This window comes from Hemiscyllium ocellatum, chromosome 8, assembly GCF_020745735.1.
Source record: "Hemiscyllium ocellatum isolate sHemOce1 chromosome 8, sHemOce1.pat.X.cur, whole genome shotgun sequence".
NCBI lineage: Eukaryota > Metazoa > Chordata > Chondrichthyes > Orectolobiformes > Hemiscylliidae > Hemiscyllium > Hemiscyllium ocellatum.
In genome coordinates this window covers 58,332,844-58,346,417 of record NC_083408.1, presented here as the reverse complement: position 1 = coordinate 58,346,417, position 13,574 = coordinate 58,332,844, and the positions used below count along the sequence as shown (strand labels likewise).

The 13,574-nt window shown below is 39.7% G+C and overlaps 2 protein-coding genes across 7 annotated transcripts in view; both read right to left on the bottom strand.

Annotated features, from left to right (window-relative positions):
• nkx2.1 (NK2 homeobox 1) overlaps positions 1-13,574 on the bottom strand; it is a 224,894-nt gene that overhangs the window by 54,049 nt on the left and 157,271 nt on the right. The window lies entirely within an intron of this gene.
• Positions 11,209-13,201, bottom strand: nkx2.9 (NK2 transcription factor related, locus 9 (Drosophila)). The gene is made up of 2 exons (XM_060828962.1): positions 12,926-13,201; positions 11,209-12,824 (listed from the first exon to the last, which is right to left on the bottom strand). The coding sequence occupies exons 1-2, from the start codon at positions 13,125-13,127 to the stop codon at positions 12,283-12,285; spliced, it is 744 nt and encodes a 247-aa protein (XP_060684945.1). The 5' UTR covers positions 13,128-13,201; the 3' UTR covers positions 11,209-12,282.

The following is a 13,574-nucleotide window of genomic DNA, read 5'->3' as shown; positions in this document are numbered from 1 at the left end:
GAAAGTGGGCTAGTGTAGGTTAGGTGGACTTGGATCGGCGCAACATCGAGGGCCGAAGGGCCTGTACTGCGCTGTATTTTCTATGTTCTATGTTCTATGTTCTAAGGAGCAATCCAGTCAATCTTATTTCCTTATTCTACCTCCAAAGTACTGAAAGTTTATTTTCTTCTGGTGTCCATCCAATTTCTGCATGAAATCACTTGCTCATTCTTCTGAATTTCAATGATTATATGTTCAAGTTGCTCAATTCATCCTTACAAGACAACCCCTTCAATCTAAAAATCAGCCACATGAATCTTCTTTGAACTGCTTCTAATACAGGTATTGGAGGGTTCTTGAGGTACTGTGGTAATGTCCCTAACTCTGAGGCAGAAGGCCTATCTTCAAATCCCAACACCTCTATGAGTTGTGTAATGACATCTCTGAGCAGGTTGTTTAGGAAACTAGCTATCTATCCTTGATGAGGTGAATAGCCACAAATGCAGGATTACTTCCCCCTTCACCTCCATATGCCAACTTTTTGAGATTAAGGCTAATGTTCCAATAGTCTTGTAAATTAACTCCTGTAATTTTGTGTTTTAGGAATATGCTTTTTTTCATTTTTCTCCTAGTTTTTCAACATTTAGATAAAGCTCAGACATAGCTTTTTTTCAGTCCAAAAGTCCAAACCTCACACTTCCATCATTGAACCCTTATGTTTTGATGGCTAATCTACTCTATCCATGACTCTTTGTATCTTTCAGTTTCTATCAATGCGACACACTGCCATCTTGTTTGGTCTTATCAGGAAACCAGGATGTATAGCTCTCTAGTCATCCATCTAAGACATAAATAAACTGAACAGCTGACCTTGTATAGATCTATAAGGTAAAGAGAAACGAGGAGCAGGAGTAGGGCCCCTCAAGCCTGTTCCACCATTCAATATGTTCATGGCTGATTTTTTGATTTGGTTTGATTTACTATTCTCACATGTACCTAGGTACAGTGAAAAATTTTGTTTTGCATGCAATACAGGCAGATCATAACAGACAAAGATCATAGAGCAATACAAAGTTACAGCTGTAAAGCAGGTGCCCAAAAAGCAAAAACAACATTAGATTTGAAATTTGAAAGGCCCATTCAGAAGTCCAATAACAGCGAGGAAGAAGCTGTTCTTGAACTTGTTGGTATGTGTACTTAAGCTTTTGTATTTTCTGCATGACAGAAGAGTTCAGAAAAGATTATAAGCAGGGTGATGGGGTCTTTAATGATGTTGGCTGCCTTTCCAAGGCAGTGAGAAGCATAGATGGAGACAATGGATGGGAGGTTGGCATGTGTGATGGGCTATGTTCACAACTCTCTGTAGTTTCTTAATGTCCTGGGCAGAACAGTTGATGTACAAAGCCATATTGCATCCAGGCAGAATGCTTTCTATGGTGCATCTGTAAAAGTTGATGAGAGTGCTTATGGACATGCTGAATTTCCTTAGCCTCCTGAGGAAGAAGAGGCATTATTTGCCTTTTTGACTGTTACATCAACATGAGTGGTCCAGGACAGATGTTGAGGCTGGTCCTCTCTCCCAATGCTGTATTCTTGCTTTTTTACTATGCCCCTTGATGCAATAAATAACAAAAAGATTATCAGTCTCTTTCTTGAATATACTCAGTGACCCAGACCCCAAGCCAACATCACTACTCATAACCTGCTCAATGGAAGTGCATGCCCATTGTTCCTGTTCTCTCACTCCCACCTCCTAGCTATTTATTTATTCATGTGAAAAAGGATACCACTGATTCCATTTTTATTTACTCTTGCTTGTGAAACCCTATTGAATGTCCAGCAGAATAAGAGGTTTGGAGTTAATGTATGCTTATTGATAAATAAAATGAAGATGTGTAGGGCTTGGGCTGGCAATGCTAGAGAAGAGGTAACATTAGGAGATGTTGCAAAACAGCAAGTGGATAGAATATAAAATGAGGAAAGAATCATGAAAGGTCTTGGCGGTTTTGAAAAGATTAATAATACAGTACAAAATTGTACCAGTGACCAATGTCAATGGATCAAGAAAGATTTTTTTGTAATAAGATTTGGAGGTGGGCAGTGTGACTTTATACTGGATGATGAATTAAGAATTGCAGAGGATTGAATTATTGAAAGTACTGGAAGTAAAAGTTTGCTGTCACTGAAACCAAAGGATAAATAAAGAATAGTACTCACCCTAGTATCTCAGTGAGATAATCGAAATGCTCCCTGCACAGTATTAAGCTCTAGTGGCTAACATTCCTCATTCTTGGAAACAATAACCTTCAAAACCTCTCCCATGCCTAATGGGCAGAGTGTTTAGTAACCAACCTGGCAGTAGTTTGTCAACCTCCTCATCCTTGTCTCTTTCGTAAGTACCACCAGAGAGCATTGAAGGCTTACCAATGACTCATTTTAGGATTTTTTTTCCCCCAGCACTTTGAAAACAAAATAAGCCAAAAGGGAGTAGAAGTCTCATCAAGAGGTATATTTCTGCTTTAAGTAGGCCTCTGGCAGATCCATTGCAAATTTCAGCCTGGAGGTGGATATGTTTTTGGTGGGTCCTGATTCAATGGAAAATCTACCAGTGAGATAATGTTGTAGTTTTGAAATTAAAATTAATTCCCATAGGCATTTGATAAAATGCCACACAATTGACTTAAGAACAAAGGTATTATTCATTTAATTTTAAAAAAAACGCAGACAGACAATATAACAAAAAGGATACAATTCCAAAGAGGATGCAGGAGCAGAGAAACCTAGATTTATAAGTGCATAGGTCAGTAAATGTGGCAGGAAAGGATGATAGCAGTTAAGAAAATAAATAGCACTCTAGACTTAATTAATATGTGCACAGAGTATATAAGCAAGACCTTATGTTAAATATGTTGAGAATACTGGTGAGGGCTCAGTGATGTTTTGTTTCCAGTCTGGGCACTACAACTGAGGAAGGATGTGGAGATGTAAGAGAGTAAAGGCGAGAGAAGAAAGGATTCACCAGAATGGTTTCAGGAATGGGAAATTTTAGATAATTAGACAGATTACATAGACAAGAGAAGTTGGGGCAGTTTTCTTTGCAGAACAGAAGATTGAGAGTAGATTTTAGAGAGGCATTTAAAATCGTGAAAGGTCAGAATACAGTAGGTCATGGATAGGTTAAGTTCCTGTTAGTGGAAGGAGTGAGAACAGGAGAACACAAAATTACAGTAATTGGCAAAAGAAGCAATGGCACTACAAGGAAACTATTTTTTTCATGCAGTGAGTAGTTTGGATCTGAAATGTACTGCCTGAGTATTTGGTGAAAGTTGGTTCAATTGAGACATCAAGAGGAAATTGAGTTGTTAACTGAAAGGGAAGAATATGCATAGTTATAGGGACAGCATGGGAGAGTGGCACGAGGTAAATTGCACTTACATTGAGCTGGCACAGACATGACGAGCCAAATACCTTCCTTCTATACTGTAACACTTCTACTATTCTGCTTAGCGAAATTAAAATTTGAATTTGGACTTTAAAAAAAAATATACTTCACAGCTGCTTTTAGCTGAACTGGGTGAATTTTTCATTGAATGAAAATTCAGCAATGCTAAACTGATTCAGAATGAAAGTTAACGTCGTCAATATTTTTATAGGGAAACCTTGTACAGTTTAGGCCAATAATTCATTGCTAGTTTTTGACAATTGGAATATTAAGGACTATTGCATAAAAGGAAGGAAAAAGGAGATAAGACAAGCAGTTGCTTAGTGCCTCACCAACTGAACGTGCTTTGCATTGGTATTTACTGAACTTGTACACCTATTGTTCTATGGGCAAACAATACAGCCATTCTGTACTGTCACATGTGAAATACATCATCACTTAGTTTAATTTTTCTGACTATTTTAAAGAAAACTAAGTTAGCTCAGATCCTGAAGATTTCCTGGTTTTCTTCAGATTGTTAACATTTACTGGAATAAACACACAGAATCTTGGTTTAGCAGTTGCTGAGGTAGAGATGTTTTAATTTGACAGCAGGCATAATTTAGTATATGCTAATACTTATGCTTTGCAAGTACCTCCTCCCAATCTCTGCCATCTAAGCCAATCAGCATATCCTTCTATTCTCTTTTATAACATGTACTTATTTGTAGCTTTGTTCAAGACATCCATATGATTCAGCACAACCTCTTAGCATTGTGGCAAGTTTCATGTCTGCATAAAGAAGTTTCTCCAGAATTCTTAGTTGGGTTTACTAAATACTACCTTATATTTAAGATGCATAGATTTGGATAAGCACTTCAGAAACAGATATCTACTTCTACCATATCCAACTCTATTTTGATTTGGAGATGCTGGTGTTGGACTGGGGTGTACAAAGTTAAAAATCACACAACGCCAGGTTACAGTCCAACAGGTTTAATTGGAAGCGCACTAGCTTTCAGAGCGATGCTCCTTCATCAGGTGATAGTGGAGGGCTCAATCGTAACACAGAATTTATAGCAAATATTTACAGTGTGATGTAACTGAAATTATACATGTATAATTTCAGTTACATCACACTGTAAATTTTTGCTATAAATTCAGTGTTACGATCGAGCCCTCCACTATCACCTGAAGAAGGAGCATCGCTCCGAAAGCTAGTGTGCTTCCAATTAAACCTGTTGGACTGTAACCTGGTGTTGTGTGATTTTTAATCAAATCCAATGTATCTAGGAAGACGTAGATCTATGTATTTACATTTTTGCTGCATACACCAGATATGCTTCCAAGCACTTTGATGCATTTAAAGTAAAATCTTCTTACCAAGGAAAATTATTTTGCCATTTTGCTCATATCAAAATCACTAATTAATTAATTGGGTACATTGGTTGAAAAGTTTTAGCTAAAACATCAAGGACATAATTGAATGTTAGCATTGGATTTTTAGCATCTCATATGGTGTCTCCAATGATGGACCCTATTTTGAGTTTAAGGCTGCATTGAATTTGCTTCATCAATGGATGTTCCGGCATAATGAATCTGAGTGAGGATGTTTGCTGATAATTGTATAATATTCTGTACATTTGCAACTTCTCAGACTCTGAAGCAATCTATGCAAAAGTGAGGACTGCAGATGCTGGAAACCAGAGGCTAGATTAGATTGGTGCTGGAAATGGCGCCATTCTTAATGAAGGGCTTGTGCCTGAAACATCAATTTTCCTGCTCCTTGGATGCTGGCTGACCTGTTGTGCTTTTCCAGCACCACTCTAATATAGACTGAAGCAGTCTATGTCAATATGCAGCAAGATTTGGACAGCATGCTCAGGCTGATAAGAGGGAAGGAATACTTGCACCATACAGCTGACAGGCAATGACAATAAAGACAGCATATCTGCTACTTTGAACATTTGGGGGTTTTCCAATGACAAGAAACTAAGCTGGACCAGATATATAGACACTGTGGCTACAAGAGCAGGTCAGAGGTAAATAATTCTGATTAGATTAGATTCCCTACAGTGTGGAACAGGCCCTTTGGCCCAACAAGTCCACACCGACCCTTCAAAGAATAACTCACACAGACCCATTTGCCTCTAACTAATGCACCTAACACGATGGGCAATTTACCTGACTTGCACATCTTTCGACTGTGGGAGGAAACCCACACAGACACGAGGAGAATATGCAAACTCCACACAGACAGTTGCCCAAGGCTGGAATTGAACCTGGGTCCGTGGTGCTGTGAGGCAGCAGTGCTAACCACTGAGCCACCGTGCCACAATTCTGTCATGATTGACTTACCTTCTGTCTCCCCAGTGTCTGCATGCTATCTACAAAGTACAAATCTGGAGTGTAATCGAATACTCTCCACTGGCCTGGATGAGTCAACCGCCAACACTCAAGAAGTTTGATAGCATCCAGGGCATAGCTGCATGATTGACTGACATCCCAACTTCAACATTCACTGTCTTCACCACTGATGTGCTGTGGCAGCAGTGTGTACTCCCTGCAAGATGTACAGCAGTTATTCACCAAGGTTCCTTCAACAGTGCTTTCCAAACTAGTCACCTCAACAAGGATATTAAACTTACAGGAAGACCAAACTGGAGGCCTGTGACCAGTGGAGTGCCACAAAGATCGGTGCTGGGTCCTCTACTTTTTGTCATTTACATAAATGATTTGGATGTGAGCATAAGAGGTACAGTTAGTAAGTTTGCAGATGTTACTAAAATTGGGGATGTAGTGGACAGCAAAGAAGGTTACCTCAAAGTACGACAGGATCTGGACCAGATGGGCCAATGGGCAGAGAAGTGGCAAATGGAGTTTAACCTAGATAAATGCCAGGTGCTGCATTTTGGGAAAGCAAATCTTCATAGGATCTATACACTTTACGGTAAGGTCCTAAGGAGTGTTGCTGAACAAAGAGATCCTGGAGTGGAGGTTCATAGCTCCTTGAAAGTGGAGTCAAAGGTAGATAGGATAGTGAAGGCGGCATTTGGTATGCTTTCTTTTATTGGTCAGAGTATTGAGTACAGAAGTTGGGAGATCATGTTGAGGCTGTAAGGACATTGGTTAGGCCACTGTTGGAATATTGTGTCCAATTCTGATCTCCTTCCTATCAGAAAGATGTTGTGAAACTTGAAAGGGTTCAGAAAAGGCTTACAAGGATGTTGCCAGGGTTGGAGGATCTGAGCTATAGGGAGAGGCTGAACAGGCTGGGGCTGTTTTCCCTGGAGCATCGGAGGCTGAGGGGTGATCTTATAGAGGTTTACAAAATTATTAGGGGTATGGATAGGGTAAATAGACAAAGTCTTTTCCTTTGGGTGGGGGAGTTCAGAACTAGAGGACATAGGTTTAGGGTGAGAGAGGAAAGATATAAAAGAGACCTAAGGGTCAACTTTTTCACACGGAGTGTGGTACATGTATTGAATGAGCTGCCAGAGGAAGTGGTGGAGGCTGGGACAATTGCAACATTTAAAAGGCATTTTGATGGGTGTATGAATTGGAAGGGTTTGGAAGGATATGGGATGAGTGCTGGCAGGTAGGACTAGATTGGGTTGGGATATCTGATCAGAAGGGTCTGTTTCCATGCTTACATCTCTATGACTTTATCACCTGCACGTTCCTCTCTAACTCACTTCTGATCCTAAATTGCTGCTTCATTGTCACTGAATTAAAATCTTTGAAATGCCTAACAACATTGTGGATAACCCTTCAGTGGTTCAAGAAGGCAGCTCTCCACAACCTTCTCCAGAGCATTTAAGAATAGGTAATAAACACTGGCCTGACCAGTAATGACCACATCCCATGAAATGGAGGACATTTTCGATAGGGCCCACAATGTGCTTGAGATAGAACCTGAAGCATGTGTCTTTCTGAGAATGTAGAAATAAGAGGTCCGCTGCACGTCTGGGAAAGTGTGGCTCTGAGTTGGGGAAGACTGACTGCAGGTCAAGTAAGTGGCTTTGCATGGCTGAAAGCGTGGAGCAGAGGATCCGGAAAGAGAATTGTTGTCTAAGGTTTCGGATTTGTATCGAGCATGTATCCTTCTGAGAATGTAGAAATACAAATCGGAAACCTTCAACAATGATTGTCTTTCCGGATCCTCTGCTCCACGCTATCAGCCGGGCACTGCCATCTATTGGACCTGCAGTCAGTCCTGCCCCAGCTCAGAGCCGCACTTTCCCAAACCTGCAGTGGACCTTTTTATTTCTACACCCTCAGAAGGATAAATGCTGTACCTGAACAGTAGAACCTGAAGCGACAGCCTTGCAGAGACCATAGTGCTACCACATTCTTTTATCCAAATTTATTTTTGATTTTCAAAATCTCTAGTACTGCTTCTCACTTGTGCAGAATCTTCAAACGTTTAATTCCAATTCGTTCCTGGAATCTCCAGTAGAGGAACAGCTATTCAACTGCATGAACACCACAAGGGTTTATTAATCTTCCACATTATCGAATCATTGCCCTGTGTGGACCCTCCCAATGTTTCACACTTGTGAATTCTTGACGGAACTGTGGAATTACGCATTTTTTTTCAAAGGCAATAATATTTGTTGTACATAATTAATCAAAAGTACATACGTCGTGCCTCTCGCTAGCTGGCCATTTGAAAAGCATTACATTTCTTTGGCTTCTCAGGGAAGTTTGAAGCGTCATTGTTTCGTTAAACGATTGCAGGATTGAACAGCGACGAACAAATGGACAACGAAGATAGTGGCAGAGATTTTGAGAATAAAACTCGCAAGGGTTTGGATTATCTACCACGCTCAGTGAAAGAGGGACAGCATTCCATGAAAGATAACTTTACCAATTGCGACTATTTAATACCCAGTTTATAGACATATGCGAAAACTAATCGTGTAAATTCCCGACTGAAACCGTTATCTGAACAAAAATACGTATTTTTTCGTTTCTTCCCATTGTATCATTTGCTATGGTGTAAAGACAACGCTACTATTACATAAGGGCAGTGCATCAAAAATGATCACTCTACCAAAAGGAATAATTGTTTTCTTTGTTTCTTTAAAAGCCATTTGGAGTAACAAATTATTTTAGATGCGTTAAGTTTCTCCAAACACCATAATATCTTAACAAGATCACGGATTTCCAAAATAGTATTGTCAACCCATCAAAACCATGTCCTTTGTCTTCATGAAAGTTACAATGTTTTAAAAGATGCTATTGTGTCTTCCGTAAACCATAAAATTGTCACCGGGGACTGATTAAAAAGTTCTGAATTGAAACACTGCGGAATTTGTCTGCATCCTATTCAGGCCGGACAATGCGCCTTTCAGCTTAGTTTACAAGAAGGGTTTAATGGTGGTTCTGTTGGAGATTCTCCAAGGCTAACTACATCCATATGGAATACACGGAGGACATCAGCTGGGACAAAGAGCCCAGGTGACAGCGCCAGCCTCTATCTTTGCCCAGCAGGCAGCAAAGACAACACAGGGTTCAGATCCTCGGCAAGTTTCATCAAAATGCACGCCTCCTACATTTCACTTTCTCATGCCGACAACTTTCCCTTAATGGTCATTGTGCCGATATAAACTGCTTAACTTCCTGATGCATCTCCAGTGAGATTGAAACGCTGCTTTGATTCCTGACGAGATATGATGACAATGGGTCATTTTGCATGATATTGCCATGGTTGTTGCAATGCCGTTCGCTCAGTTTGTTTCCTTAGACACTAGTTAAACAACGAAGTTATTGATGTGTGCAAAAGTATTTAATAGTACACCGACATAATGCGATCGGTTATTCGGTTTTACTTGTCATCCTTCTCATGATATTATCTTGCCCTTTACAGGTGTAGTGAGGTGATTGTAATAGCAATGTTTCCCTGTACGGAAACACAGACACTCGAGGTGTGGGTGGGGAATGGGGATGGGACTAAAACAATCCATAACGTTTAGCCTGAGAGCACTTACCTGAAGTATTCTTGTGTCCAGTTAAGTGTAGAAACGACTTGGGAAAACAAAGTAAATACGCAGGTGCCTAAAATGGTTCAAATTATATTCAGAATGCAATGGGCCACAGTCATGGGCGTTTCTCCCCCCGTCCCCCCTCCCCGTAACTTTATTATTAGCACTTCAACATTCATGCTATCACATGTTTAGTCTAACATATCATCAAGGTCATCCAATTTCCTGGTTGAATATGCCAAATTGGGTTCAGATGAGGTCTTCAGCAAACACAACTTGAAGGCCGACGTGAGAGAAGGCTAACCAGTTTATTTTCCAAACTAGCTGTCTGGATATCATGATGGGAAATATTCTTTTTGGAGATTGTTTGAAGCCTCAAATATAAATTTCTCAGTCTCATGCTAGCAGAAGTTTTTAGGATTTCTGAAACTCGAGAGAGAAAGAATTATGACGATAGGGAGAAGCAACTTTTTGTGATATAGTGATAGAACGGACGGGGCTCATCCACTTTACTGGTCAGCAATCATTCCAAATACCATGCCTTTGCATCACAATCTAGGTACGAGCTACAAAATAATTCGGCATTGTTTCACTTTCTTCCGTTACTTGGACGCATCAACCTTCGGGAATCTAACAAAAGTCACCTGTGATAGTGCGTTGTGGTGTTCTGACGAAGATTGTGTTTCGATTTCCTGCGGAGTTAGGCTAATTGAAATGTATACATCATTACGGAATTCTCCTCAATCTGTATCTGCCGCGCTAAGTGAAGTTTCGGAATCTTTTTAAAACTGCACAATGAACAATGAAATGACGTATTTTGAACTACTGTAATACTTTTTCTCATTGTTCCTTATTTCACCTTAAGTTGCCTTCACTAGAAACTTTTCATTCAACTACAGTTCTCAGAAGTGAGCGAAATTTACCTTGTGTTTATTATACCATAGTTAGACGTTCACAAATCACGGAACAGAACAGAAATGCTACATTAAGTATTGCTGGCTGGTTTATTATCTGTTTAATCACTTTTATTCTACAAATCAATGAAATGCAATGAGCGTTGTAGGCAAATTGTCGAACTGTTTGTCACCATCACAATTCGCGCGAACAAGTTAATCAAATCCTGTTGCAAAGTTCTTTGTTAAAATCTAACAATGAGTGAAGAGATTTAAATGTATCCTCGGTTAATGACCAAATAGAAAAGGAGAGAGAATCCCAGAAAATGCGAGCACATCTTTATCCACCTCCAGCGTGTCTTTGGCGTACGATTTCGCCTGTTGGTTCTGTGCAGCTAAATTTCAAACATGTTTATGAAGAACGGGGTTATGATTTATTTGTACAAAACCATCTGGGGGAATGTATCGCCTCTTGTGCGTCTAAAGTCTTTTAACAATATTTTTTAAACGATAGGATTTTAAATAATGAAAAGTTCAGGAATAATGTATTGTTTTTAAATGTATATATCTGTTGCCAATAAATTAACTGATATTACTGTCACCTCAGAAACACATTTTTTCTAATCTTAGGTCATTCAGTAGTTAAACAGAAGTGCATTGTTTTCACGATAAAGAATGAAGGTGGTTTCATGTCTCGAAATTATGAGCATGTTATTTAGCAATATTTTAAAAGAATGTGCGATTCATAGTAAGAATTGAGTGCAGAAAATTCTCGCCGACAATTATACATACTGACTTCACTGTGACCAGCATTCAAGAAAAACAATGAAGTTGATGTTGGGCATTGCTAATTGCTTTTTTTTCATCAGTACATAGCATGTATGTATTCACAATAATGCATTTATTTTCAAATCCCAATTCTCAGCAGAATAAGTAATGTGAAGGGTTAAATCTGTTTAAGTTCAGAGAAGAATTTGCTTATTCTCCTTTTAAAAAAGAGTAAAGATAACTTTGTTGTATATAATCCAACAATTTAAACCATGCATGAAAATTAGGAGATTACATTTCCATTCGCCAATATAGCGGTTGGCATACATGGCACTCCCCCACCCCGTAAACGTGCTTGCACAAGCTTGATTTAAAGGAGAAAGTTAACTTTGTAATATAATTAAATAAAAAATCATAAGGAAAGAATTGCTTTCACTTCCAGATGGACAACTGTTACGCAATTTTAAAAATGAACGTCACTCTGGCGAAGAGAATTTAGGTCGAACACATTTATCTCACAAAATTTGCCTAATGAATGCGTTCGAATCATTCAATATTAAAATTAGGACCAATTCTAACAAGACAATTGAAAGTATTCAGGTCAAATCTCAAAAAAAATGTTTCGCATTAGTTTCCAACAGAGGACATGGTGCAACTAATCCATTCATGCACTTTGCCGGAGCAACGTAGTGAGTTGTCGCTAATTGCGTTGAGTAAGTAGAAATATCAGCATTGACATTTATTGGGAATGAATATGGTAAAAAGACAATTGCTATTATATCTAATACTTTAAAGCCAAGGTTTTGAGGATCCGTTTGCATCATTTTCCCCAGACACAATATGTAGCAAATCAATCTGTGACTACTTACTGTCATTTTATTTTCTCAAGCAAGAAACTACAACGTATAGAGCACGAGAGACTGCTCTGTTGACATTTTCTATGCTTGAAGAGGAATAGTTTAGATTTTTCTATCTCACATTCAAGAATTTATGAACCAGCTACATTGCGTTTGGAGGACGGGTTATGCACGATAAGGAGATATCGGTTACATTTCAAAAGTGGTCAAAAGAAAAATCTGGAAAAGGACCTTGAAATGCTTTTGTGCAGAAAATACCAAAAGATACAATTACAACGGGAAATTCGACCATTCATAAACCCACTGAACTATATTAAGCAATTATTTGATACATGGAGTAACAACAGTAATTAACTTTAGTTTAGAATGTCCATGTTTCACCAACTCCACTGTTGTCTCCGTATTCCAGGATGTGTTAAGTGATGATAGCTGGGAAAGACGCCAAATGGTCCAGTGTGCTGTACCTGTTGGAAACCATGGACTGTGAACGCAGTGTAGGAATGATTGGGTTGAACAGTGTCGCCGGGCTTGTCCTGGATTTGTACGGAGGCAATGGAGCAAGAATGACAGGGTTTGCCATCTCTGACCAGCACTGGCACTGCCACTCTGCGGAACAGTTGCGGCTGGCTCATATCTATCTGCAGGCTGCTATCCACACGGGCTCGCTTCATTTTATACCTGTGGTTTTGGAACCAGATCTTCACCTGAGTCGGGGTAAGGCTCAAAAGGTGAGCGAAGTGTTCGCGTTCAGGGGCGGATAGGTAACGCTGTTGTTGGAACCTTCGTTCTAACTCAAAGGTTTGCGCTTTGGAGAACAGGACTCGCCGTTTTTTCTTCTTCTCATTCCTCGTGATGGATGAACAGCCTTTTCTTTGATGACAATCTGCGGGAGCTGTATCCGTGCTGCTGTCATCAGAGGCTACAAGGAAACATTTTCCGGTTAACATTTCTTGCGATACTTCATCAGAGTCCAAGATACTAAATTCGCACGGAAAACGAAATTCGAATTGGTATACTTACAAATCTTGTCAGAGCCAAGCCACGCCGAAAATGATAGTTTCGAAAAGTTATGGTGTGAGGTTTGGCCTGATTCTTTCTTAATGGCAGTCGATTGTATTGCTTTGCCACTTCCTTGATCCCATTGATCTAGACGGTCAATTTCATGCTGATCAGGTAAATTTAAAATACTGCGCACAGTGAAACTCGCCCTGCTTAGCGACATGTTGGCAAATTATCAGCGCTCACCGAATTTTTGAGAGAAATGAATTACTTGCAGTTTAAAGCCCTCTCCGTGAATAGGAGGTACGATTATACCTCGCTGCTTAATGGTATAGCGGTAGCGAGTCTTTTACAGACGCGTCCTGTGTTTATATAAACAGTCCTCTTCACCGCCAACAGTGGCAACCTTCAGATGGTGTCTGACCACAGGATACCAAGTACCTGCATCAGTCAAGTGCCAGAGCATTAATGTGAGTAAGTGTAACCTTACCAGAGAATTACCCGGCACTTCCTGAATGACAGCAGGAAACAGGCTTCATCGTTACATATTCTGCCTGATTAGCAAAGAACGTAGTGAACAGATAATGGTAATTGTGTTAGTGAATTAGTGAATTACATCTTGGGTGGTTAGTGGTGGCCACAACCCTTCCCCCTTCCCCATTATTTGCAT